Genomic DNA, 23,866 nt, shown 5'->3' with positions numbered 1-23,866 from the left:
AAACAAATGATTAAGAGACTTGGCAAGGCGTGGGGGGAGGGACGTGGGAAACAAGCATGAACTTGGGCATTGCAGACACAAGGGCTCCCTGGTGGATGCCCTGGCCCTGTGACGTGGCTTTCCTTATAAAGGGGCACAGTGGCCCCCACAACCAGCCTCACCTGCCTCCCTACTGTGCCCCTCCTCCCCTCCCATGCACCGGGCCTGCATGAACTCTCTCTCCCTAGACATTGCCCGCATCGGCCCCCAGGCCTTTGCACAAGCCCTTCCCTCCTTCTGGAACTCTCTCCTCCTGGCCCGTCTCCCTCCTGTGACTGGCACGTGATCTCCAGCATGGACGGGCACTCCACTGCTCTCCCCACTAACTCCCAGACCGCACAGCCACACCCGCTTCTTGCGTCCAACCTCCACCACTCTCTCCTCCAAACCCGGCAGTGCCCACCACGTGGCTGGTCCGTGGACAGTACGCATGGACTGCCTGAAGCACCCTCAGGGGTCCCAAGAAGGCAATTCTGGGGCTGAGGTAGCACAGCGAGTAGGGGGAGAGCCAGGACAGGACATACAGGCGCATCCCTGCTCTGTCCACTTGGCCCCAGGACCCCGCTCCGACCCGCTGGCCCCCAGCCTCAGCCGTGGCTGGACACGGCTTCCTTCCTGCCTCCTCATCACAGCCCGGTTGTGTCCGGTTCTGAGCCGCCGTGCCTCACGCCGACTTAGTTTCCATCCTGCGTACAGTGCTGTGCTGGCCCCCGGGGGGCCCCCCGAGAAAGATTCCTCATCTCATCTGGCGGCTCGCACAGCTTTGATATTCACGAGTCACCCCTGGCCTGGCTCTTCCTCCCCTGCTAATCTTTTCTCACACATGTGTTCCTCCCAGCTCTGAATCATGCCTTCTGCTCTGCTCTGAACGCTGGCCAGGAGGTCTGCGCCTTTCTGGCGGAGCGAAATGAAACGAGGCCCACTCACCCCTCCAGATGTGGGGGACGGAGGCCGCGCGCCAGGATGTGTGAGCGCGTCGCTCATCACTCACGCCCTCCGCCTAGCTTTCCCCTCCGGCCCAGCAGGATCTGGTTACCGACTGCCCTTTAATCCGGGCGGCCTGGGAGACAGCCAGGCCGTCATTTCCTGGGGCTCTGGGGCTCTGTGATCCCTCCTGGGCCACGCTGAGTGAGCACTTTGATGGCTGGAACATGCAGGAACCATGTGTCTTTGGGGGAGAGATTTAACCCCCACCCACCAGGCCTTAGGCGGGTGAGACAGGCCATTAGTGCTGGCTCTGTGCTTGGGGTGAGTCCTGGCTCTGTTCAGGGGTCACTCCTGGCAGTGCTGGGGGACCATATCTGGGCCTCTGCAGGCAAGAACCTCTCCAGCCCTGTGCCTGTTAGCGCTGATGCCGGGTCAGTGATGCCCAGCCCTGGTGTGGGCGCTCTCCAGGGACTGCGGTTCAGGCTGCGGTCGGTGCTCCCACAGGCGGCCACGGTGCTTCTGGACACTGGTGCTCCTGGGGCTTCTGCCCTTGCACACATGCTTGTCAGGACTCAGTCTCCGCGTTGAAAACACGAGTCACGGCTTTGATGCTCGTGGAGGGCTGCAGGATGGTCACACACCTGCTTGTGGGGCTGACATGCAATACAGAGGGGCACAGGGTTGGTTTGTCTTTCCCTTCTGGGGTGTGACGTGGAGATCTCTCTCCTGCACACCATGGGGCATTTCCTGCGAGACTTGGCGGTGGACAGGGGCGGGAGGGTCTCTGTGGAGTGGACAGAGTGGGGTGAAGCAGGGATGCATGGGGATGCCAGTTAGGGGATGAAGTCAGGAGGTCCTGCCAACCAGGAACGTCTCTGCTGGAGCAAAGGTGGAGGGTGGAGAGGCAGCTCAGGGGGGTGAGCACATACTTGGAGCACATGCACCAACCGGGGGTTGATCTTGAAGCAAGCCTAAGGCAACAAACCGGAAGTAGCTCCAAGCACTTGCCAGGTGTGACTCCTAAACCAAAAAAAAAACCCAAACACAACAAGAACGTATCTGAGTGGAAGGTGATTAGGACAGCTCAGGCCCAGGCGTTGGGGTTGAGGACAGCCCACTGAGGGAAGGTTGGGGGCCGGGACTGCAGAACATGGTTCTGCCTTGTAGAGTTACAGCGCCCCCTCTGGCTGGGAGGAGCATCACCGTCATTGTCACTGTCCAGCAAGGCAGGAAAGAGCTGGGTGCTTTAGCCCTTGCAGGGGACACTGAGGAGGGCCAGGGAGGACCAGCGCCGTCGCCTTGGCTGGCCTAAGGAGATGCTGGGAACCGTCTGCAGCGGGTGTTCAGCAGGCAAGAAGTAGTGTCTACCTGATTCAACTCAGTGTTCCAAAATCAGTGTTGACAGTCGGGAAGTGGCCACCTCCAGGAGGGACCCAGTCACAGGGATATGAGCAGACCAGGCCAGCCACTGGGGAGGCTGTGGTAGGGGCACCAAAGTCTCCCCTCCAATTCCGACATCCTGGGTAGTCTTTCCTCCAAAAGCATTAGCCAAGGAGGCAGTGCCAGTGCTAAAGACAAATTCTCTGCTTATGGAGCCTCTGGGATGGACCTGCTTTAAAAAAAATTTTTAAGTGAATATTTATTTATTTATTTTTTTACCGAATCACCATGAGATGCAGTTACAAAGCTTTCGTGATTGAGTTTCAATCATACAATGATCAAACACCCATCCCTCCACCAGTGCACATTCTCCACCACCAATGTCCCTAATATCCCTCCTGCCTCCCACACCCTGTCTCTGTGGCAGGCCCCTTCTCTCTCTCTCTCTCTCTCTCTCTCTCTCTCTCTCTCTCTCTCTCGCTCTCTCTCTCCATCTCTCTCCTTTTGGGCTTTATGGTTTGCAGTACAGATACTGAGAGGCCATCATGTTTGGTTCTTAGTCTCCTTTCAGTGCACATCTCCCTCCCGAGCAATCCCTCCAACCATCATTGACTTAGTGGTCCCTTCTCTATCCCAACTGTCTTCTCCCCCAGCTCATGAGGCAGGCTCCCAACCTCTGGAGTTAAGTGAGTACTTTAATACGTCCTTCCCTTCGGAGGAAATGACCTGACACAGGTGGTTCATCTAAGATAAATAGCAGAGCTGGGTAATTCTCACCCCAAAACCACATTCTCCCATGTTCACCTTGGGAGGCCAAAGGGCTTAGAAAGTACGATACATATCAGTGTATGCACATATAGGCACAACTATGTGTATATACACCTGTATGCATATAAGCACACACATGCATATATGCACCAACATGAGTATATGCAGGTACACATGTATATGCACATACATCAGGCATGCATGTAAATATGTCTATGCACATATATGCATATAAGCACACATCAGGCATGCATGTATATGTGTATATGCACGTCCATGTGCACATGCATTTCCCTGGGGGAAGTCCACCTGCTTGTGGCCATGGGCTTCTTTGGCTCAGAGAACACGAGAAAAATCAGGCACAGGGGCAGAAATAGGCCAGTCCGCTCACCGCTGTGGACCTGGGAGTCCCCTGCCAGGGCTGGCATGGGGTCCGGCAACGCCTTGCGCTGTGGGGACTTGGGGGAAGGTGGGAGGACGTGAGCTCCCACCGCAGGGTGAGGCTGTGACTTCTAGGTGGAGACCATCGGGGACGCCTACATGGTGGCCTCGGGGCTACCTCGGCGCAACGGCAGCCGGCACGCGGCGGAGATCGCCAACATGGCCCTGGACATCCTCAGCTCCGTGGGCGACTTCCGCATGCGGCACGCGCCCGATGTGCCAGTGCGCATCAGGGCTGGCCTGCACTCAGGTGAGGGGCGCGTGGGGCGGCCTGCGCTCAGGTGAGAGCCACGGGAGGAGGGGGGATGCATCAGGGCTGGCCTGCACTCAGGTGAGGGCCGTCGGGGGGAGGGGGTGCATGGGGCGGCCTGCACTCAGGTGAGAGGCGCGGGGTGGTGGGGGGCGCATCAGGGCCGGCCTGCACTCAGGTGAGAGGCACGAGGTGGTGGGGGGGCGCATCAGGGCCGGCCTGCACTCAGGTGAGAGGCGCGGGGTGGTGGGGGGCGCATCAGGGCCGGCCTGCACTCAGGTGAGAGGTGCGGGGTGGTGGGGGGCGCATCAGGGCCGGCCTGCACTCAGGTGAGAGGCACGGGGGTGGGGTGGGGAGGGTTGCATCAGGGCTGGCCTGCACTCAGGTGAGGGCCGTGGGGGGAGGGGGTGCATGGGGCGGCCTGCACTCAGGTGAGGGGCGCGCAGTGGGGGCACATGAGACGGCCTGAGCTGTGTTGAGGAGCAGGGTGGGGGCTCATGGGGCGATCTGCACTCGTGAGGGGCTTGGGATGGGGTGGGGGCCATCAGGACCTGCCTGCACTCAGATGAGGGGCTTGAGTAGTGGTGGACACGGGTGGCTGTTGGACTCTGACCCTTCCCCCTTCCCTTCCCTGGGGCTCAGGCCTCAAGGAGAGAATTCTGGAATTTCTTGCTTCTAAAACGCTCCAGAGAAAAGCTCCGTGTGTTTTCTCATATTATTTTAGGATTCTAAGGTGTGACAGCAGGGAGTGGGGGTGCTCAGACCCTCCAGTCTTGTGTGTTGATCGGTGTTTGCTTGTTGGGGCAGCCGGCAAAGGCATCTTAGTCCATGCTCGACCTTCTGTGGTCCTGCACACAGAGTGAGCTCTGTGCTCTCCGGTGGGCCCTTTCTGAGTCCTTTTTGTCCTCCTGCTGGTGTTGCAATCAGACGAGATCAGAACTGGCGTCCTTCAGAACCTGCAGCCTCTTGCTAATCTTGCCACCCGCAACTCCCATCATTCCCTGCTGGCCCGCTCTCTAGGCTGCATGCGGTTTCCCACAGATCTGTGGTTCTCTGCTTTACTCACACACACACACACACACACACACACACACACACACACACACACACTCATCCATTCAATTGTTCCTCCTTAGACACTGCTCAGATACCACTTCCTCCAGGAAGTCCTCTGGGCTGGGCTGGAGTCCCCATTCTGAATGGCACAGAAAGCTTCATCCCCTCCTCCCAGCTGGAGGTCGGGCTGAGGAGTGGGGATGGCAAGACTGCCACAGGGACCTTTCTGGTTCCAGGCCCTACTGGCACTCACCGGGCACATTTGGGTTTCAGGGCCCTGTGTGGCAGGTGTCGTGGGTCTCACCATGCCTCGGTACTGCCTCTTTGGGGACACTGTTAACACGGCATCCCGGATGGAGTCCACGGGGCTGCGTAAGTGTCGCGTACTTCTCTCAAGTGAGCGCCGGGCAGGACTCTGTCAGTGACCCCTACCTGCTGTTAGGTGCCCAGTAACGGGAGCACCCCCTAGTGGCTGCATCCTGGTGAAGCAGCTGTCAGGACTTTTCACCTGCCCTGGGGTTGGCCTTTTTTGTGGTGTTGTGAAGAGAGAGTCAGGGTTCTTCTCCTGAAGGCAGCTGCCTTGCTTTGTAGCTCTGAGCTAAACGTGCTTTCCCTGGGCCTTGATTCCTCATCTGTACTGTGGGGAGCTCCTTCCCCGTGTAGCACCATTATTAATTCCTTTATTTAGGGATTTTTTTTTGGATTGGGGCCACACCCAGCGATGCTCAGGGCTTACTCCTCGCTCTGCACTCAGGAATCACTAAATCACTTCTGGCAGTACTCAGAGGACCATATGGGAGATGGGGATTGAACCCTGGTCGGCCACATGCATGGCAAACGCCCTGCTGGCTGGACCATCGCTCCGGCTCCTGTGGATCCCTTTGATGACATGGTTAGAACCGCTGAAAACACGGTGATGGTCCCACTTGCTCTGCTCCTGAGCACACACGAGCCCCCACCAGCTGCCCCTGCAGGGGTGCTCCCTTCTTAAAAATAAAAATCAATAAAAAAAATTAAACTTCTCTGGGGGCCACAAAGGTAGTACAGTGGGTAGGGTGAATGCCTTCCATGTAGGGTTCCCTGAGCCCCACCAGCAGTGAGCACAGAGCCAGGAGTGAGCCCTGAGCATCACTGGGCTCACCCAAAAAGGAAATAAAGAACAAGAAATTAAAAAAAAATGCTTCTCTGTCCTTCCTTAACTGCCAGCAACCCCCCTGCAGGTAGAAATTTTGAGGGTTTCTTGAGTTTTTTTTTCTTTTATGGGTCACAAACGGCATTGCACAGAGGTTACTCCTGGCTCATGCACTCAGGAATTAATCCTGGTGGTGCTCGGGGGACCATTTGGGATACTGGGAATCAAACCCAGGTTGACTGCGTGCAAGGCAAGTGCCCTACCTGTTGTGCTATCACTCCAGCCCCCTTGAGTTTCTGACCATGAAGTAATTCATTTGCTTTCCTCGAGGCCTCCGTGTTAGTGACCCCCTCCCTGATAGAGGGCCATGGGCTGGGAGAAGAAGCCACCAAAGGAATCAGAATTGTGGGTGTTTCTGTCCAGAGCGGGGGGTGGGGGAGAGGCGCTCTGCCCCCAGGGACGCCACCACAGGTGGTGACTGGGTCCTGCCTCTCAGCCTACAGAATCCACATCAGCCACAGCACTGTCCAGACGCTGCTCAGCCTTGATGAAGGCTACAAAATCGACATCAGAGGCCAGACAGAGCTGAAGGTGGGAGATTTGCTTTCCTGGGATTGGTGGGGAATTTCCCAAATGCCCATTTCCACGAGGAGTGGGAGAGTCTTTCCTAAGTGGCTGACGGGAGTGTCCGCCTGCGGTTAGAGACTTATCTCCCAATCCCATGGAATATTTTCTTCCTGGAGGCTTCCTCCTCCTCCTGCTGTGTGAGAATGCCCTGGGCAGTCATTTCTCTGTCCACAATCTGCCTGGGCAGCAGACAGAGTGCAGCGTGCTGGGACAGATGAGGAAGGGAGGGTCAGTGTCTCTGCTTTCTATAGGGCCACGGGGCCACTCCCAGCCGTGCTTGGCCCAGCTGTGCCAGGCAGTGCAGCCTGGACTTGGGGGTGCCGGGCATCCAGCTCAGGACTCCCCACATGTTAGATTCACCTGAACCACCTCCAGGGGCCCATCTTACAGTTAAAGGTAAAAGGTAAAGGCCCTCCCGTTGTTCATCGATTTGCTCGAGCGGGCCCAGTAACGTCTCCATTGGAGACTTTGTTGTTACTGTGTTTGGCATATCGAATACGTCCCGGGGAGCTTGCCAGGCTCTGCCGTGCGGGCGAGCTACTCTCGGTAGGTTGCCGGGCTCTCCGAGAGGGGCGAAGGAATCGAACTCGGGTCGGCCATGTTGGCTGCGTGCAAGGCAAACGCCCTACCGCTGTGCTAGAGGCACAGTGACTTGTCCAAAGCCACACAGCTGGCTTTCCACGCACTGGCTTTCCAAGCACTGTGCCTGCTCTCAAGCACTGTTAGTCTCCTACTCATCCCTCAGAACCCTAAGTTGGATGTCCTTGCTCTGCAGCCTGCTCTGACCAGACTTCTGGCACTCCCAGCAGTGGCGATTGTGCTCTCTCTGGACATATCCAGTCTGGGAACCAGAGCTCGGCTTGTTGTGTGTATGGTGTGGGGGAAACCTTGCCTCTGAGCCCTCCCAAACATAAGCAGAAGCTGCCACCAAGTGGAGCTGTGCCTGTGTTTGACTGTCAGCATGTGAGAAGGGAAATGGCACCAAGTTCCTTTCCTCCCTCGTTACTTCCAATCCCCTAGGTCAGTGGTTAGAGCTTGGCCCAGCAGGACACTGCAGGACCGGGGCATGGAAGGGCCCAGGGCAGCAGCTGGTCCCGAGGGTGGTGCGTCCTTTCCCACCCAGGGTCATGGCACACCGGGAGGGCCCAGCTGAGAGAGGACTGGCAGTTTGCAGCTGCAGGCAGAGCTGGACAGGCCGGTGTCTTGGGGTCCTTGGCTCAGGAGATGGGGACCTAGGGAGAATGAAGTAAATGAAGGCAGCTGTTCCTGTTCAGGGAGAAGACAGGGGGTATCTGAAGACCCCCAGAACAGAAAGGGGGCCAGAAAAGGAGCAGGATGGGTTATACCCAGCCTCAGGGAGGGCCTCCACGCTGGCCCAGGGATCCTGAGGAGCAATACTTATCCTTGGCCCAGGCTGGGGTATGGAATTGTCCTGTATCCTAGTCTCTGGCCTGCTGTGCCATTGTGGAGGGGGCCAGCCCAGTCCTTCAGTAGTTGGAGAGAATGACACATCATACAATGTTGGTGTCTTTCGCACGGATCCGCTGCTCATAGAATTCACGGTGCAGTGTTCATTCAACTTCTCGAACAGGTGGTTGCTTATTTGGTTTTGTGGGGCTGAGAATCATACCCAGAGCCTCCTATATGCAAGGCAAGGACTCTCGCCCTGAGTTGTGACTCCCGCCCCATTAACTTCTTTCAGTCTCACAAGTCTGAGGTTTTGGGTGTGCTGAAGCATAGAAAGGTCAAGCTAGTTGGCCAAAGTCATGCAGCCTGCAAGAACTCCAGGCTCTAGGCTGCTCTCCCCGAGCTCTGGAAATTGTGCCCCTGTAAGAAGTGGGCGAGGGAGGGGGTGGTCTGCTCGAGCAGGTGTGCTGATCACTTCTCTCTTCAGGGGAAGGGCGTGGAGGAGACCTACTGGCTGGCAGGGAAGGCCGGCTTCCTCAGGCCACTCCCGCCGCCGCTGCAGATCAAGCCTGGGTGAGTAAGAGGAATTTCCCTCCAAGGTTTGGCGGCATTTTTTTTTTTGATATTTGATATTTGTTATTTTTCTGATGATAGGAGTACTAGCTGTTGAGAGTGGAAAGCTGGGGAAAGACAGAATTCTTTTGAGATGAACCAACTATCTCCCCACGCTAGGAAGCAGATGCCCGACAGACAGTCACGGTTCAGGGTCCGGGTGAGGACCACCCGCGCCAGTCTGGCAGGCCCTGCCTGGGCGTCTGAGCACTTCACTGATGGCCTGGACAGAGCCAAGCATCTGGGCTGCTGCAGGAGCTGTGCCCGGATTGGCTAAATCCCGCTGTTGCTGCAGGAGCTGTGCCCGGATTGGCTAAGTCCCGCTGTTGCTGCAGGAGCTGTGCCTTGATTGGCTCAGTTCCGCGTTGCTGTATGAGCTGTACCCTGATTGGCTCAGTCCCGTTGTTGCTGCAGGAGCTGTGCCTTGATTGGCTCAGTTCCGCGTTGCTGTATGAGCTGTACCCTGATTGGCTCAGTCCCGTTGTTGCTGCAGGAGCTGTGCCCTGATTGGCTCAATCCCGCTGTTGCTGCAGGAGCTGTGCCCTGATTGGCTCAGTCCCGCTGTTGCTGCAGGAGCTGTGCCCGGATTGGCTAAATCCCGCTGTTGCTGCAGGAGCTGTGCCTTGATTGGCTCAGTTCCGCGTTGCTGTATAGCTGTACCCTGATTGGCTCAGTCTTGCTGTTGCTGCAGGAGCTGTGCCCTGATTGGCTCAGTCCCGCTGTTGCTGCAGAAACTGTGCCTTGATTGGCTCAGACCTGCGTTGCTGTATAGCTGTACCCTGATTGGCTCAGTCTTGCTGTTGCTGCAGGAGCTGTGCCCTGATTGGCTCAGTCCCGCTGTTGCTGCAGGAGTTGTGCCCTGATTGGCTCAATCCCGCTGTTGCTGCAGGAGCTGTGCCCTGATTGGCTCAGTCCCGCTGTTGCTGCAGGAGCTGTGCCCGGATTGGCTAAATCCCGCTGTTGCTGCAGGAGCTGTGCCTTGATTGGCTCAGTTCCGCGTTGCTGTATGAGCTGTACCCTGATTGGCTCAGTCCCGTTGTTGCTGCAGGAGCTGTGCCTTGATTGGCTCAGTTCCGCGTTGCTGTATGAGCTGTACCCTGATTGGCTAAGTCCCGCTGTTGCTGCAGGAGCTGTGCCCTGATTGGCTCATTCCTGCTGTTGCTGCAGAAGCTGTGCCCTGATTGGCTCAGTCCCGCTGTTGCTGCAGGAGCTGTGCCCTGATTGGCTCAGTCCCGCTGTTGCTGCAGGAGCTGTGCCCTGATTGGCTCAGTCCCGCTGTTGCTGCAGGAGCTGTGCCCTGATTGGCTCAGTCCCGCTGTTGCTGCAGGAGCTGTGCCCTGATTGGCTCATTCCTGCTATTGCTGCAGAAGCTGTGCCCTGATTGGCTCAGTCCTGCTGTTGCTGCAGGAGCTGTGCCCTGATTGGCTCATTCCTGCTGATGCTGCAGAAGCTGTGCCCTGATTGGCTCAGTCCCGCTGTTGCTGCAGGAGCTGTGCCCTGATTGGCTCAGTCCCGCTGTTGCTGCAGGAGCTATGTCCTGATTGGCTCGGGCCCGCTGTTGTCCTGAGCCTGTAATCTTTCCATTCTGAGTGGGAAGATTCTTTAGTCCTTGATGGCTGCGTCACGGGTGGGTAAATATTTTAATTGACATATGTCAGTAAACTGCCATACAGCCGGCTTCCCCTGTGGAGGGGTTTACAGAGCAGAGGGCACCCACAGTTTTAGCCTCAGGGTTTGTGGGGATCCTTATTTAGTCCTCCATCCTTTGGGACCCAGGCTCCTCCCTGAAGCAGCAGAGGTGTGGGAGACCCAGGGATCTTACTGCAAGAGCTGTTCCTCGCTGCACCCCACCAGCCCAGGGTGGTCCCCAGAGAGACGGGGCAAGAGCCGAGGGGCCCCCAGTGGCTGAGATTCGTCATGGACTGCATCAGCCCTGGGCTCATTGCTCCTCTGAGGAGCTCCAGGGTTGGCCATGGGACCAGCCCAGAGGGCCCTGCCCGAGTTTATCCTTCAGACTATTGCCAGCTGGTCTCTCCTGCCCATGCCGGATGGCACTCCCAGCCCAGGCCACCCCCTGTCCTCTCTCAGAGATGAGGGACACGTGGGACGCCCTGGGGCTTCCTGGGGAGGTTTCTGCACAGGGCAGGGACTTGAGGCCAGGGCTGCTCTGCTTCAGAGCCCTGAGGCCTCAGGAAGCAGGAAATGGCCACGCCGCAGGAGAGGCAGCGTAGCAGAGGGACCCACGTGTCCCCTATGAGAGTGGGGGACCCCCAGCACTATTTAGGGGGCACTAATAGTGTTACCCAGATAACTTGGCTGATGGTGTGGGGCCTCCAGAGCCACACAGACAGTGCTCGGGTGCCCGCAGGGGCATGTCTGGGGGCCACGCAGCGCTGAGGACCACACTCGTGCAGGCCTGCACCCCGACCCCCGAGAGCTCCCCCACCACGCACTGTTTATGAGCCACTTGCCGGCCTGTCCTTGGGGATTGGGGGGTTGGGGGGCATGTCTGTGGACTGCAGCTTTCGGGGTGACCCCTGACCACCAGGATCCGGAGCATGGAAGCTGTGTGAGCTGGGGAGGACCCCCTCCAGAACTGCTCTCCTCAGGGGTCCTCCGGGGTCCCTGGGCGAGGGAGAGATAGGCCTTCTGCCCTTCCTTTCCTGCAGGGCATCTGCCTGCCCTGGCCTCCCCTCTGAGAGGGGCCCATGGCCCCCTGCCCTCCCCCCTCAGCCCAGCCACTCTTTCAGAACCCCGTTCTGGTGTTGCTGCCTCATCTCCTCGTCCTTCTCCATCTTGGCCCCACAGTCTCTCAACACATTCCAGAAGGTCCTGGGAAGACCCATGACCTCTGTCACAGTCACTGGCTCGTGGGCAGCTGTGTGGCACTGCCTTGACTCTTCCTAGCACCTCAGGCCCCCATGGGCATCTCCCTGGTGACCCAACTCTCCTCCTGAGGCCTCACCATCCGAACCCTGTCCGGGAACCTCCACCATGCCCACACCTGATTCTGTCAGTCAGTCCTGGTCTCGGCCCCATCAGGGCCCACCCTGTCACTTCCTGTCCCCTGACATGCTCCCGGCAACTCTGCATCCCTCTGTGCACAGGGCCCTCCACCCATTTCCAGCCGGTGCAGGAGGAAGCTGTGATGAAATGAAATGACTGATAGTTTCAAAGGTGCACCCTGAGCAGTGCTCAGGAGCCTCCAGGGCCACTCGGGCACCGAGCTGGGCTTGGGGCAAGAGAGCATGTAGTGTTGGGGACCAAATTCAGGGCCTCACGCTTGCTGGGCGTATGCTCCAGCAAGTGCAAAGCACCTTACCTGCTTTTTAAAAAAACAAATTGGGTTGTTGAGTGGGTGGGTGCTGGCGTGGTAGTGCAGAGGAGAGGGCGCTTGTCTTGCTTGCAGCTGACCTGGATTCTACCCGCAACATCCCATGTAGTCCCCTGAGCGGAGAGCCAGGAGTGAGCCCTGAGCACTTCCAGGAGTGGCTCAAACACCAGACAAAAGCAAACTAGAGGCCCCAGCCCAGCAGTGCCCAGGGGTCACACTCCCAGGGGCCTGCGCCCCTCAGATGGGCGAGGGCTGGAGCGGCAGCGTGGGAGTGACTCTGAGCTGTGTCCACACCCCTGAGGGCCAGGCTCCTCCGTGCTGCCGCCCAGGCCCCTCTCGTCCAGCTCGCTCCCCTCCGCCCCAGCCCCCTTCCGCAGGGCTGCCGCCCTGACCAGGGGGGCCTTTGCCCTGCTGTTCCTGTCTCTGCTTCGGGGAGGGGCGCAGGGGTCGCTCTTGGCTCTCTCGGTCTTCGCTCGTGTCTCTGCGCACTGTTGTGTCTTGGCAAGTTGGTGGAGTCTGGTCCCAGCTGCAGAAGCCGGGAACCCGGGCGGTGTCTGCGCCCACGCAACCGCCCTGGCTGGGAGTGAGTCTGCAGGAGGCCCTCGCCGGCCCCCTGCGCTCCTGCACTGCCATCCTGGGTGGGAGCCGCACGTCTGACCTCATTTGTCATCCCTGAGCTCCCTTCTGCAGATGCCTTTACACTCCGGGACAGAAACTTCAGGAAGTGCCAGAAACATTTTCATCTTGCTGGCTCAGGGAGGGAGGGAGGAGAGTGGAGATCAGTCCCACGGAGCCGCGTGGGGTCTCCAGGCAGGGGGCTGAATCCTCACACACCAGGCTCGGGCTCAAAGCCAGCACGCGGGCTCACGGAGGGGTCACGCGCTCACACCTGGGCAGACCAGAACCACTGGGCATCCGGAGCCACGTGCTCACACCTGGGCACCCGGGGTCACGTGTTCAGACCTGGGCAGACCAGGACCACTGGGTGCTTGGGGCCACGCACTCACACCTGGGCAGACCAGGACCACTGGGCATCTGGAGCCACGTGCTTACACCTGCAGGACCACTGGCATCCGGAGCCACGTGCTCACACCTGGGCACCCAGGGTCACGTGTTCAGACCTGGGCAGACCAGGACCACTGGGTGCTTGGGGCCACGCACTCACACCTGGGCAGACCAGGACCACTGGGCGCTTGGGGCCACGCACTCACACCTGGGCAGACCAGGACCACTGGGCGCTTGGGGCCACATGCTCACACCTGGGTACCCGGGGCCACGTGTTCATACCTGGGCAGACCAAGACCACGTGCTCACACTGGGCAAACAGGACAGTATGTTCTCATGTGCATGTAGAACTGTGCTCACATGGGCACATGGGATCACACATGAACACACAGGATTGCGTGCTCACCCCGGAGTCCCTGGAACCATATGCTCACACACGGGTGTACATACACAACACTTCTTGTGGGCAGGGGGCCTTCCCCAGTGGAGACACAGCCCTGCCCCTCACCTTGCCTGCTGGGAGGTCGTCAACAGACGCACAGTCTCTGTGGAAAGGACTTCGGGAACCGGTGGGCGGCATTTGTCAAGGGGTTGTCAATAAGGCAGACGCTTCTTCCAATTTGAGCGAAGCTTAACTATGCTGAGCTTGCTCTTTTTGGTTTAAAAAAAAAAGGCATGTTGTCTGAGTGTTCATATGCTATGAATTTGTACCATCTGTAGAAATTACTAGAGCCTGGACATGACTGGGGAGACAGAGGAAGGGGACAGAAAGTCCTCTCTGTCGTCATAGCCCAGGCTGCAGTGGCCATAGGGAGGGCTTCGTCCTGTCCCCAGGACACTCCTCATGGGCTCTTCCACGCCCCTCCCGTCTCACATGTGTACCTGTGAGGCTGATGAGGGCCTGGCCACCCCCCAGAATTGAGCTTTTCCCTGTAAAGCTAATGCCCCACTCGACCTTCTGGGGAACACCAGGGAGGAAAATAAGCATATAGGGAGGGGGCCCAGGGTTCTTGCCCAGGACAGGGCTTCACAGCCTTCCTGTCATCTTCAGGGAAGGGGGACAGTTCGGACAATTCCCCCCCCCACTCCACCCCCAGCCCACCCTCAGGGGTCAGTATTAGGGGCTGGAGCAAGAACACGGGGCAGGGGTGGGGTGGGGGGAGGGTGTTTACCTTCCACAGACAGACTCAGGTATGATCCCCACATCTCATGTCCTCGCAGCCCACCAAGAGGAATTCCTGAGCACAGAGCCAGGAGCAATGCCTGAGCATGCCAGGTGTGGGGAGAAAAAAAAAAAAAAAAGAAAAACCACCTCACCTTTCTGAGCTCTTGAAGGGGGCACCTGAAGACAGGCGGGGAGGGATTTCTGTAAGGGGCGGGTGCTGCACCCTCACGCGTGCTCTGAGCAGTGAGCTTCATTCTGGCTTCTCTCTTTCCTCTAGGGAGCCCTGGCAGGACCTCATCAAGCAAGAAATCAAGGTGGCTTTTGTCAAAGCACGTCAGGGTCCTCAGGGGCCCAGCAGCTCCCCAGGGCCTTGAAGAGGAGAGACCTAGATGGGGCCTCAGTGGGCCCAGAGACGCTGCCCCAGGCCTCTCCGTTCCAGCCAGGAGTTGTGTGGATGAGCTCCCCAAGGCCAACGCCCTGCTCATTAATCAGTACCCTGGAGCGAGATTAATTGTCAGTTCCACAGGAGTCCTATGGATAAACATGCCTCTTGTCACCGAGGCAGTAAAAATAGAAATGTTCCCTGCCTTTCACGCAGTGCTGGGCTCTGATAAATGCCCCTGTCTCTGAGAGCTTGTTAGGAGAGGCTCTTCCTCCCCACACACTACAGCCTGGTCCCAGGATATACCCAGAGCCTCACCCCGCCCCACCTCACAGCACCTCACAGCCTCTGCTCCTCTCCGTAAAGGCCCCTTCAGGCTTGTTCCCAACACAGCCAGCACTCCAAGGCCGCACCTCCTCCCACCTCTCCTCCGAGACCGCTTCTCCCTGGGGTGTCTGTGAGGGCTGGGGCTGGGGGCCAGGGCTCCCGGAATCTCAGGGGACGGAACAAGGGGACTGCTAGCTCATTGGTTCCTAGGAAAAGGACATTTCTGTCTTCGCAAGACCCTTTGTCACATATATCCTCACACACACAGACTCACACACACAAACACACTTTCTCACACATACGTGCACACAAACATATACTCACACACATTATACGCTCTCACACAGATTCACGCACACACATATACGAACACATACCTTCTCACACATGCACAGACATGCACTCACACACATATTCTCATACACAGATTCACACACAAATACACACACTCACGTATATATATTTACACACCTGTGCATTTAGTCACACACAAATATACACACTTCTTCATGCATACACACATACACATATATACACTTACACACAAATACACACACTCACGTATATATATTTACACACCCGTGCATTTAGTCACACACAAATATACACACTTCTTCATGCATGCACACATACACATATATACACTTACATACAAATACACACTTTCTCACACACAAATGCTTGCACGTACTTTTACATACATTTGCACACTCACTTATACACACTCGTGCACAACACATGCTTTCTCACACGAACACATGTTCACAGATAACACATTTTCTCTCTCTCTCTCTCTCTCACACACACACACACACACACACACACATACACACCTACACACACCCTCATGAAACTGGCTCCTAACATCAAAGGATTCTCACCAACCCCCGAGGAGGGGTTCAGAGCACTGGGCAGGTGGGATTCATTTCTCTGATGAGGGGAGAGGGATGGGGGTGGGGGTGGGGGGTGCTGTGCCCTAAACAAAGCCATCTGGCTTCAAAAGACCCCAGGCTTGCAGGGGGTGGAGGGTGGCGCTAACTGACCTGGGGATCATTGCCAGGTGTGACACTCACAGGAACAGTTTCCTCAGAAGCAAACTGGAGCTGGAAGGCTCCACTGTGTGTCCTTGTGTGAGGAGGACAGAGCTCACTGGGCCCTGCAGGACTAGGAAGGATCCTCAGGGGACACTTGGGTGTGACTGTGTCTGAGTCCCTCTGACCTCTCTGTGTGGTCCACCTGAAGTCAGTGGGTTTTCTCTCAGGACCTCAATCTGTAAAAGGAGTGTCTGGTGCGGGGCCAGAGTGATAGGACAGCTGGTAGGGCACTGGCCTGGCACACAAGTTTGATCTGTGGGACTCCAGGTGGGCCCCCAAGCACCACCAGAAGCGATTCCTGAGTGAAGAGCCAGGAGTAAGACCTGAGCACTGCTGAGTGTGCCCAAAAAACCGAGAGAAAGGGGTGAGGGGGAAGAAAGAAAAGAAAAGAAAGAAAGAAAGAAAGAAAGAAAGAAAGAAAGGAGGGAGGGAGGGAGGGAGGGAAGGAAGGAGAAAGAGAAAGGGGGAGGGAGGGAATGAAGGAAGGGAAGAAAGAAAAAGAAAGGAAGAAAGAAAGAAAGAAAGAAAAAGAAAGAAAGAAAGAAAGAAAGAAAGAAAGAAAGAAAAAGAAAGAAAGAAAGAAAGAAAGAAAGAAGAAAGAAAAAGGGGGAGGGAGGGAAGGAAGGAAGGAAGGAAAGAAAGGGAGGGAGGGAAGGGAAGAAAGAAAGAGAAAGACGGGAGGGAGGAAGGAGGGAGGGAGGGAGGGAAGGAAGGAAGGAAGGAGAAAGAAAGAGGGGAGGGAGGGAATGAAGGAAGGGAAGAAAGAAAAGAAAGAAAGAAGAAAGAAAGAAAGAAAAAGGAGGGAAGGAAGGAAGGAAGGAAGGAAAGAAAGGGAGGGAGGGAAGGAAGGGAAGAAAGAAAAAGAAAGAAAGAGAAAGAAAGAAAGAGAAAGAGGGGAGGGAGGGAGAGAGGAGGGAGGGAGGGAGGGAAGGAAGGGAAGAGAGAGAGAAAAGGTGGAGGGAGGGAGGAGGGGGGAGGGAGGGAAGGAAGGAAGGAAGGGAGGGAGGGAAGAAAGAAAGAGAAAGAAAGAAAGAAAGAAAGAAAGAAGGGAGGGAGGAGGAAGGGAGGGAGGGAAGGAAGGGAAGAAAGAGGAAAGAAATAAGGGAGGAAGGAAGGAGGGAGAGAAGGAAGGAAGGGAAGAAAGAAAGAAGGGAAGGAGGGAGGGAAGGAAGGAAAGAAAAAGAAAGAAAAAGAAAGAAAGAAAGAAAGAGAGAAAGAAAGAAAGAAAGCCCCCCAAAAAAGTGGGTAAAGGAGTGTTGGCCTTGGTAGCCTTGATGTCCTGGGGTGAGACTGACAGGGACTGGCCACCGCCAAGCCCCTTACACAGGACTCATCCCTGCGCAGTGAGTCCCCAAGCCCTGGGCATGGCAGCACCCACCAGCAGCCTGCCTGGGGCTGGGCCAGGGCGCAGGGCAGCCTGTGAGGTCGGAGGAGGCGGCAGCTGTGCCAGGGGCTTCAGCGGTGGTGGTGGGGGGGGGGCACGTGTGTGAACGTGTGTGATTGGGAACATGATGTGACGATGTGGCCCAGGGCCCTGCGGTCTCGTGACAGCACCTTCGTGCATGCCTGCACGTGTGTGCTTGTCTGGGGGCGTCTGTGTGTGAGCCATCTGCCCGCGGACTCAGGCAGCCCTCGAGATGGGCGGGGTGGGTTCCAGACCACCACAAAGACAGAAATCCCTCCATCATGAGTCACTGAATTGTGGGTTTCCCAGCGCGCAGAGAATCTGTTGGTACTGCAGTTTGTTCGGCGAGCTGAAGCATGGCATCTAAGAAAGCAGAGACCTTCAGGAAGCGCAGCCCCTCTGGAGACCCGAAGCAGCATGGGGGGGGTGGCGGGGGGCAGGAGAAGGCACCCAGTGCGAGGTCCATGCAGACAGGCTTCGACAGGAGAGATACAGTCCAAAGGGCGCCGTCCAGAGATAAGCGCGAGGGCCCGGAGAGCTGGATGCACTTACCTTGAAAGCAGCCGGCCCCCAGCACTAGCTGGTGACTTGAGCATCACTGGGTGGGGTCCTGGAGACCCCTGAGCGCCCAGGGTAGGCCAGGTAATCCTGGCCAGGTAAGCCAGGCAGCCAGATAGCCTCAGGCCCTTGCAACGGGCCACCAGCCTGCTGAATCACCAGGAGGGGTGCCCTGAGTACCAGTGGGAGCACAGCCCCCCCCAAATCCCCAACGTGCAATCAAATAAGGTGTCTATCTGCACACACGTGCATCCACGTGTGTCTGCCTAGCTCTGTGCACGCAGGTGCAGTGTGCCCGCCTGCCACTGCTCTAGCCGTGGGTGGGCGGGAAGGGCACGTGTCGTCTGAGCAGGTGCCATCCCCGCTGTGGCCGAGCTCCCCTGCAGCTGCGGCCTGTAGGGTGCTGGGTTCAGCCTCTTGCCCCAGCTCTGCCCGAGGCCGAGGCCGTGGCCCTTAGCACCCGACAGCGCGGGAGTGATGCGCACAGACCCCAGCCCCCCACTAGGGGGCAGCCACGGCGTTCTAGAGAGAGGCAGAAGCGCCCGTGGCAAGCCCGTTTCCCAGACTCCAAGGAGATGAACTTAGGGGACAGTGAGAGGACAGCAGCTGTCCCTAGACCAAAGGCCTGACCCAAGGGGACACGGCGTCCAAGGCTTGTCTAGTTTCAGCCATTTGCACTTTCCGTGAAACGATGCCAGGTGCCTCTCAATCTTTGCAGGGACATCTGGGGGGCGCAGGCTGTCGTGTGAGGGGTTGTGGGGACCCCACAGACAGGACAGTCCTGTGGGTAGCGTCTCCCGTGGCAGGTCCCCGATGAGCCATGGGCGTCCCCACCCTGCTCTGTTCGCTGGCCTGACCAGAGCGAGGGGGAATTCCCCTTACCCCACCCCCACCCCCTCGCCAGGTCCTTCCTGCTCCCATCCCCACCCCCACTGCCAGGGACTCACCTCTGTCTCTTCCCCATCCTCGGGCTACCCGGTGATGCCCCAACTGCCTCCAGCCCCTCCTGCTGCTGTTGTCCAGGCACCCCACAGCACAGCCCCCCACCCCCACTGCACTCCGGACCCTGCTGCCCACCCTCTCCTGCCTCCACACTAGGGCCCACCTTTCCTCTCGCGACGCCAACAGTTTCACCCCGAAGGTCACCTGGTCTGGGTTGGGGAGGTGGTTGAAGGGGCTGGGCTGTGCGCGTCAGTATGCTGAAGACCCAGGTTTGACGCCCGGCACCAGATGGCTCCCAGCCGCTGCTGGAGTCGCCCCGGAGAAGAGCCAGGAGTAGCCTCTGAGCACCTCTGGGAGTGCCCCCCCATATTAAAAAATTAATCTCTGTAAATGGATCCTAGTCCTGGACCAGTGGGCTGAAGGCTGTGGCCGTGGCCTGTCACCTCTGGGTCCAGCTACAAAACCCTTCAGGCCTCAGGCTCCTCGCAAGCTCCTCCTCTAGGCCCTTTCCCAGAGTTGTCATGTGTGTGCCCTAGGAGAAGCCAGGCCCCTGGGGACGACACCCCGTCCTCGGGGCCACCAATGATGCACCGTGGACCGTGTAGGGCACTCAGCACTTTGGCATCACCCTGTAACCAGCTCCAACTTGCCTGTGCATCCAGGACACAGGAGAGCTCCTGGGGGTCCCCAGAAACCACACCACTAAGCCTCATAAGCCCCTTAAACTCAGTCTCCCTGTGAGTCACCCCCCACCCCCAGCGACTGCACGGTCTATCCTGTGTCCCCGGCTTGCCAACCCCATTGCAGTCCCCAGCCAGCCAGCACCCACCTTCCCGCCATCTCAGCAGCTGGGAGGGTCCTAGGGCACCCAGGAGTCCTACAAAGGACCCGCTCTGTAAGGGGTGCAGGGGGGAAACGTCTTTCCCCGTGATTCCCAGAAGCTCCCGACACCATCGCCAGAGAACTGGCTGGAACTGAGCCTGGATGCTGCAGAGTCACGCGTGCAGGCCGCGGCCCCGGTCACACAGTCCGTGGGAAGAGATGACGCAGACCCAGGGACAGTCTGGCCAGACCAGCTGAGGGAAACGGGCGCCAGTGAGGGTGGGGCGTGGCGGGGTGGGGGGGAAGCCGAGGGCAGCAGTCAGGTGTCCGGAGGGCAGAGGCAGGGCGGAAGGGGCGGTGTCAGAGCACACGGTGGACACGGGTCAAACCCAAGAGCGGCAGCGTGGGGTGAGCAGATGAGCCGGGAGGGGACCCTCAGGCCTCCAGGCTCCCCGCCAGGGGCGGCCCCCAAATAGTGCTTTCTCTCCCCTCTGCAGCCTCAGTTCCCCTCTCCCTTGGCACTGAAGGATGCTGCCCTCCCCAGCCCCAAACCCATGAGTTCAGCCTTTATTTTTCCTTTTGGATGGAGAAAACTGTCGGGAGAGAACAGGAAAGGAGAGTGTGGAGGATGGAGGGCGCGTGTGTGCGCAACCTGGCTGGTGCCTTGGCCCCTGGCGCAAACAGTTATTAGCAGGGGGGCGACAGCTCAGACACGCGTGGAGGAAGAAAGCAGCAGGAAGGAGACCCCAGGGGGAAGGAAGCCGTCCCAGGGGCCTGGGGGGGGGGCAGGGGAGGCAGACCCAGGAAGGAGGGGGAGGATGAGAAGGAGAGGGGGCCAGCCATGAGTCCAGGATGGGGAGGTGGGGAGAGAGAGGCCCAGGAGAGGTGCCCTGAGGTACCAATGACTGAAGGCTGGGTAGGGCAGCGGGGAGGAAGGTGATCAGGTGGCCTGGGGAACCAGGGACCCGAGCACCCATCCAGAGACCCCGGCTGCCCCGCTGGGGTGAGGCGGGCAGAGTGCCAGCAGCAGCTGGGGACCTGGGAGGTACAAAGTAGGGGCGGGGCTGCGGGGACAGGGGCTGCCCGCATGTCCCAAGAGGCCCGGCAGGCGTGGAGGTGGGTGGGGTGAGGGTGGTTTGGGGGGTCTGGTTCAGGTAGCCGGGGGCTCCTGTGCCCAGACACAGGGGAGGGGAGTTGGATGGATCGTGGGAGCGGTCAGGGAGGATTCTGGCGGGGAGGCCTGGTCACTCTGGAGGAGAACGGAGTGCTGAAAGGAAGTAGGAAGTGGAGGCAGGCTGGGGTCGGCAGGGAAGGCGGGGACGTGGTGGAAGGAAGTGGACACTGGTGTCAGGACATGGTGCGTCTGAAACTCAATCATGAAGTTTATTTTTTATTATTTAAATAAAGGAGAATTGGGTCAGATAGTACAGTGGGTAGGGTACTTGCCTTGCACGCAGCCCATCTGGGTTTGACCCCTGGTACCCCATATGGTCCCCGAGTCCTGCCAGGAATCTCCCCCAGGAGAGGTCAGACAGAGCCACGTGGAGGCGGATCCCCACGCATCCAGGCCTCACGCAGGGCGTCTGGGGGTCAGGCCTGTGGGAGCACCTCTCAGGGAGCAGCCGCCAAGCTTGGGGTTCTGGGTGCATCTCCTCATTCCAGGGCCGCCCCGAGACAGCAGACTCCTATGCAGATGTGCCCCTGCCTCCCGCCCACACCCGTGAAGCACCTGGTGTCGCTGCCGGCCCACCTGGGGTGGGCTTCTGAGGAGAGGGGCCATGACCATGTCTAAGTGCACCTGGGGCGGGGACTGGACTGGGGGTGCCCAACGCCGCCGAAAAGGTTGGAGTCCAGTGTCTGCTCACATCTTGGCCTCTCACAGCCCTGGGCCGGAGTCTGACCCACTCCAGGAGAGTCACGTGACAGAGATGAAAGGGGTCCCCCATAGGCTGTGCTAAAGAGGACCCCGGCCCAGGAGGGCTCTGTCTCTTATGCCCCACACCCAGTCTCTGGGGAAAGATGGCCACACTGCCCACCTCCCTTTCCTCCCCTCCACTCCCTACCCCACACACATGGCCCAGGCACGGTTGGGGCTGGGGCGTGGGGGGCATGAGCCACCATAAAGGAAGCCCAGTCAGCAAATGCTGGGCCCCAGCAACCAGGTGGCTGTTGGGCCCAGCACAAAGGAACTTCTCTTCAAGCTCCCACCTCACCGAGGCCCCGTGTCTCGCTGCCCGTCGAAAGGTCAGGAGCCGTCACACAGATGCGGGCAGCCGGGACGGAAGCCAACCAGGCCCTCTCTGAATGGCGCCTTTGCGCTGGCTGTGCAAGGTCCAAGTCAGTGACATGACCTCTCTGGGCTTCCTCGCGCAGAGCATGTAAAGCTAATGACAGTAGCAGCAGCAGTAGCGATACGTTATTAGGAGTCGGAGGACTTATTGATTTTTGTCTCCCAAGTGGAGCGATAGCACAGTGGGTAAGGCGTTTGCCTTGCACGCAGCTGACATGACTGATCTGGGTTCGATTCCTCCGCCCCTCTAGGAGAGCCTGGCAAGCTACCAAGAATCTCTCCCCTGAACGGCAGGCAAACTCCCAGTGATGTGTTCAACATGCCAAACACAGTAACAACAAGTCTCACAATTTGTTGTGAGACGTTATTGGTGCCCGCTCGAGCAAATCGATGAACAACGGGAGGACAGGGCTACAGTGCTAAGAGTTGCTCAGGAGGTCCCGGAACTCTCAGCCAATCGAGGAGTTCAAGTTCAGGCCCTTCGATGTGGTGCTCGGTTTACCCCGGCCAACCTGGTCGAGCGTGGGGGGCCCCAGGGCCATCCCCATGAGGCTCAGGGGTCCATGTGGGCTCGGCTGCACATAAGACATGTGCCTTAAGCCCTGAGCTCTCTCTCTCTCTCTGCAGCCCAGGAGTCGGGGACTGAAGGACTCATGAGGTGACCGTGCCCTGGAAAGTCCTGGCCAGCCATCTGTCCCCCACGTGGGGGATGTGCAGGCTCCTCCCCGGCCCTGGCCTCAGGGCTCTCTCCTAGGGGAGATTCCTAGTCCTGTCACCACCACTCTGGCTTCATGCTTTCATTTCTGCAGCCTGACGGGAGGGAGGCGGGGTTTCATCTCCCCGTGGGCTGGAGGCTGCCCCAGAAGTACCTACCACAAAACTCACCTGTTCACACCTCACCTGTGTGGCCCAGGTCAAAGTCTGCTTGAGTAGCAGGTTCTGGTACCCCTCGCTCCCTGAACCAGACTCTGGGGCCCAGGAGTAAGCTGGCAATCTGCTTGAACAAGCCCTCGGGGGCTGTTTGACGCTGTTTGGGCATTTGGAGCCCATGGAAAGAAAGAAACCTTGTCCCCCCCCCCTTGCCCACATGACCCCAGCACGTGGCCAAGAACCCGTGTCCTGCCATGTGGAAGCCGAGGCGTCGGTGGGGTTCTCTGAGATTGTGGGGGTGCTATTACCTGTGGGGCTCACTCAGGGCCACGTGAGTCCGTTTCTGGCCCTGCAGGTCTCAGGCCCAGAGGCAGCTCGGAGCTCGGCACTGGGAACCCAGACTTAGGGAGGGTCAGGTATTGGGAAAGGATCTCTGGGGGGCCCAAGAGACGGGGTGCCCCCACCCTGCGATGCCCGCGGGGGCAGAAAGGGCCCACATCTGCCCCGGGTCTCCTGAGCTCTGGGGGCATTGGCCTCTGAGGCAGCCCCTTCTCTACTTCACCATCGCTGGGTGCCCTACTTGCCAACAGTTCCCTCCACCCAGGGGCAGGATCACAGATCTTGGCGGGAGGAAGTCAGAGTCAATAATCAATAATCAAGGTGACACAGTTCTTAGGGTCCCCAGCTCAACAGCCCCTCAGAGCCAGCAGAACAGCTCCCTTGTTCTACAAGCACGCGAGAGCAGGACTTGCTGGTGAGACACTGGCCCCTCTCACGGCTGCTGGGCCCTCGGTCACGCCACCTTGGGGTGCTCTCCAGAACCTTCTTCCCTCTCCTCCTGGCCTGGCTCTGCAGCTGTGCCTATGAGCTCAGCAGTGACGCCGATGACACCCCAGACCCCCCTGGGTGGAGAGAAGGGCACACACATGTGACCGCCCTGTGGTTAACCTGGACGCACGTGTCTGGTGGTCCCCAGGGCCCGGGTGGCAGGTTCTCGGCAGAGCTGCCAGGTGAGGCCTGGGGCTGCGGTTTC

The 23,866-nt window shown here is 58.4% G+C and overlaps 1 protein-coding gene across 1 annotated transcript in view; it reads left to right on the top strand.

The window, feature by feature from the left end:
- The window catches only part of LOC130025501 (guanylate cyclase D-like), a 43,158-nt gene extending 28,641 nt beyond the window's left edge, over positions 1–14,517 (top strand). Inside the window, exons 14-18 of the mRNA XM_056116432.1 lie at positions 3,631–3,805; positions 5,135–5,233; positions 6,490–6,584; positions 8,515–8,600; positions 14,421–14,517. Coding sequence (XP_055972407.1) covers positions 3,631–3,805; positions 5,135–5,233; positions 6,490–6,584; positions 8,515–8,600; positions 14,421–14,517 — 552 coding nt within the window. The remainder of the gene's footprint in view (positions 1–3,630; positions 3,806–5,134; positions 5,234–6,489; positions 6,585–8,514; positions 8,601–14,420) is intronic.
- Positions 14,518–23,866: the final 9,349 nt, after the last annotated feature.

This window comes from Sorex fumeus, unplaced genomic scaffold (assembly GCF_029834395.1).
Source record: "Sorex fumeus unplaced genomic scaffold, SorFum_2.1 ptg000030l, whole genome shotgun sequence".
In the NCBI taxonomy this organism is placed as follows: Eukaryota; Metazoa; Chordata; class Mammalia; order Eulipotyphla; family Soricidae; genus Sorex; species Sorex fumeus.
Note: the sequence above shows the minus strand (reverse complement) of the source record. Positions and strands in the feature narration are given on the sequence as shown.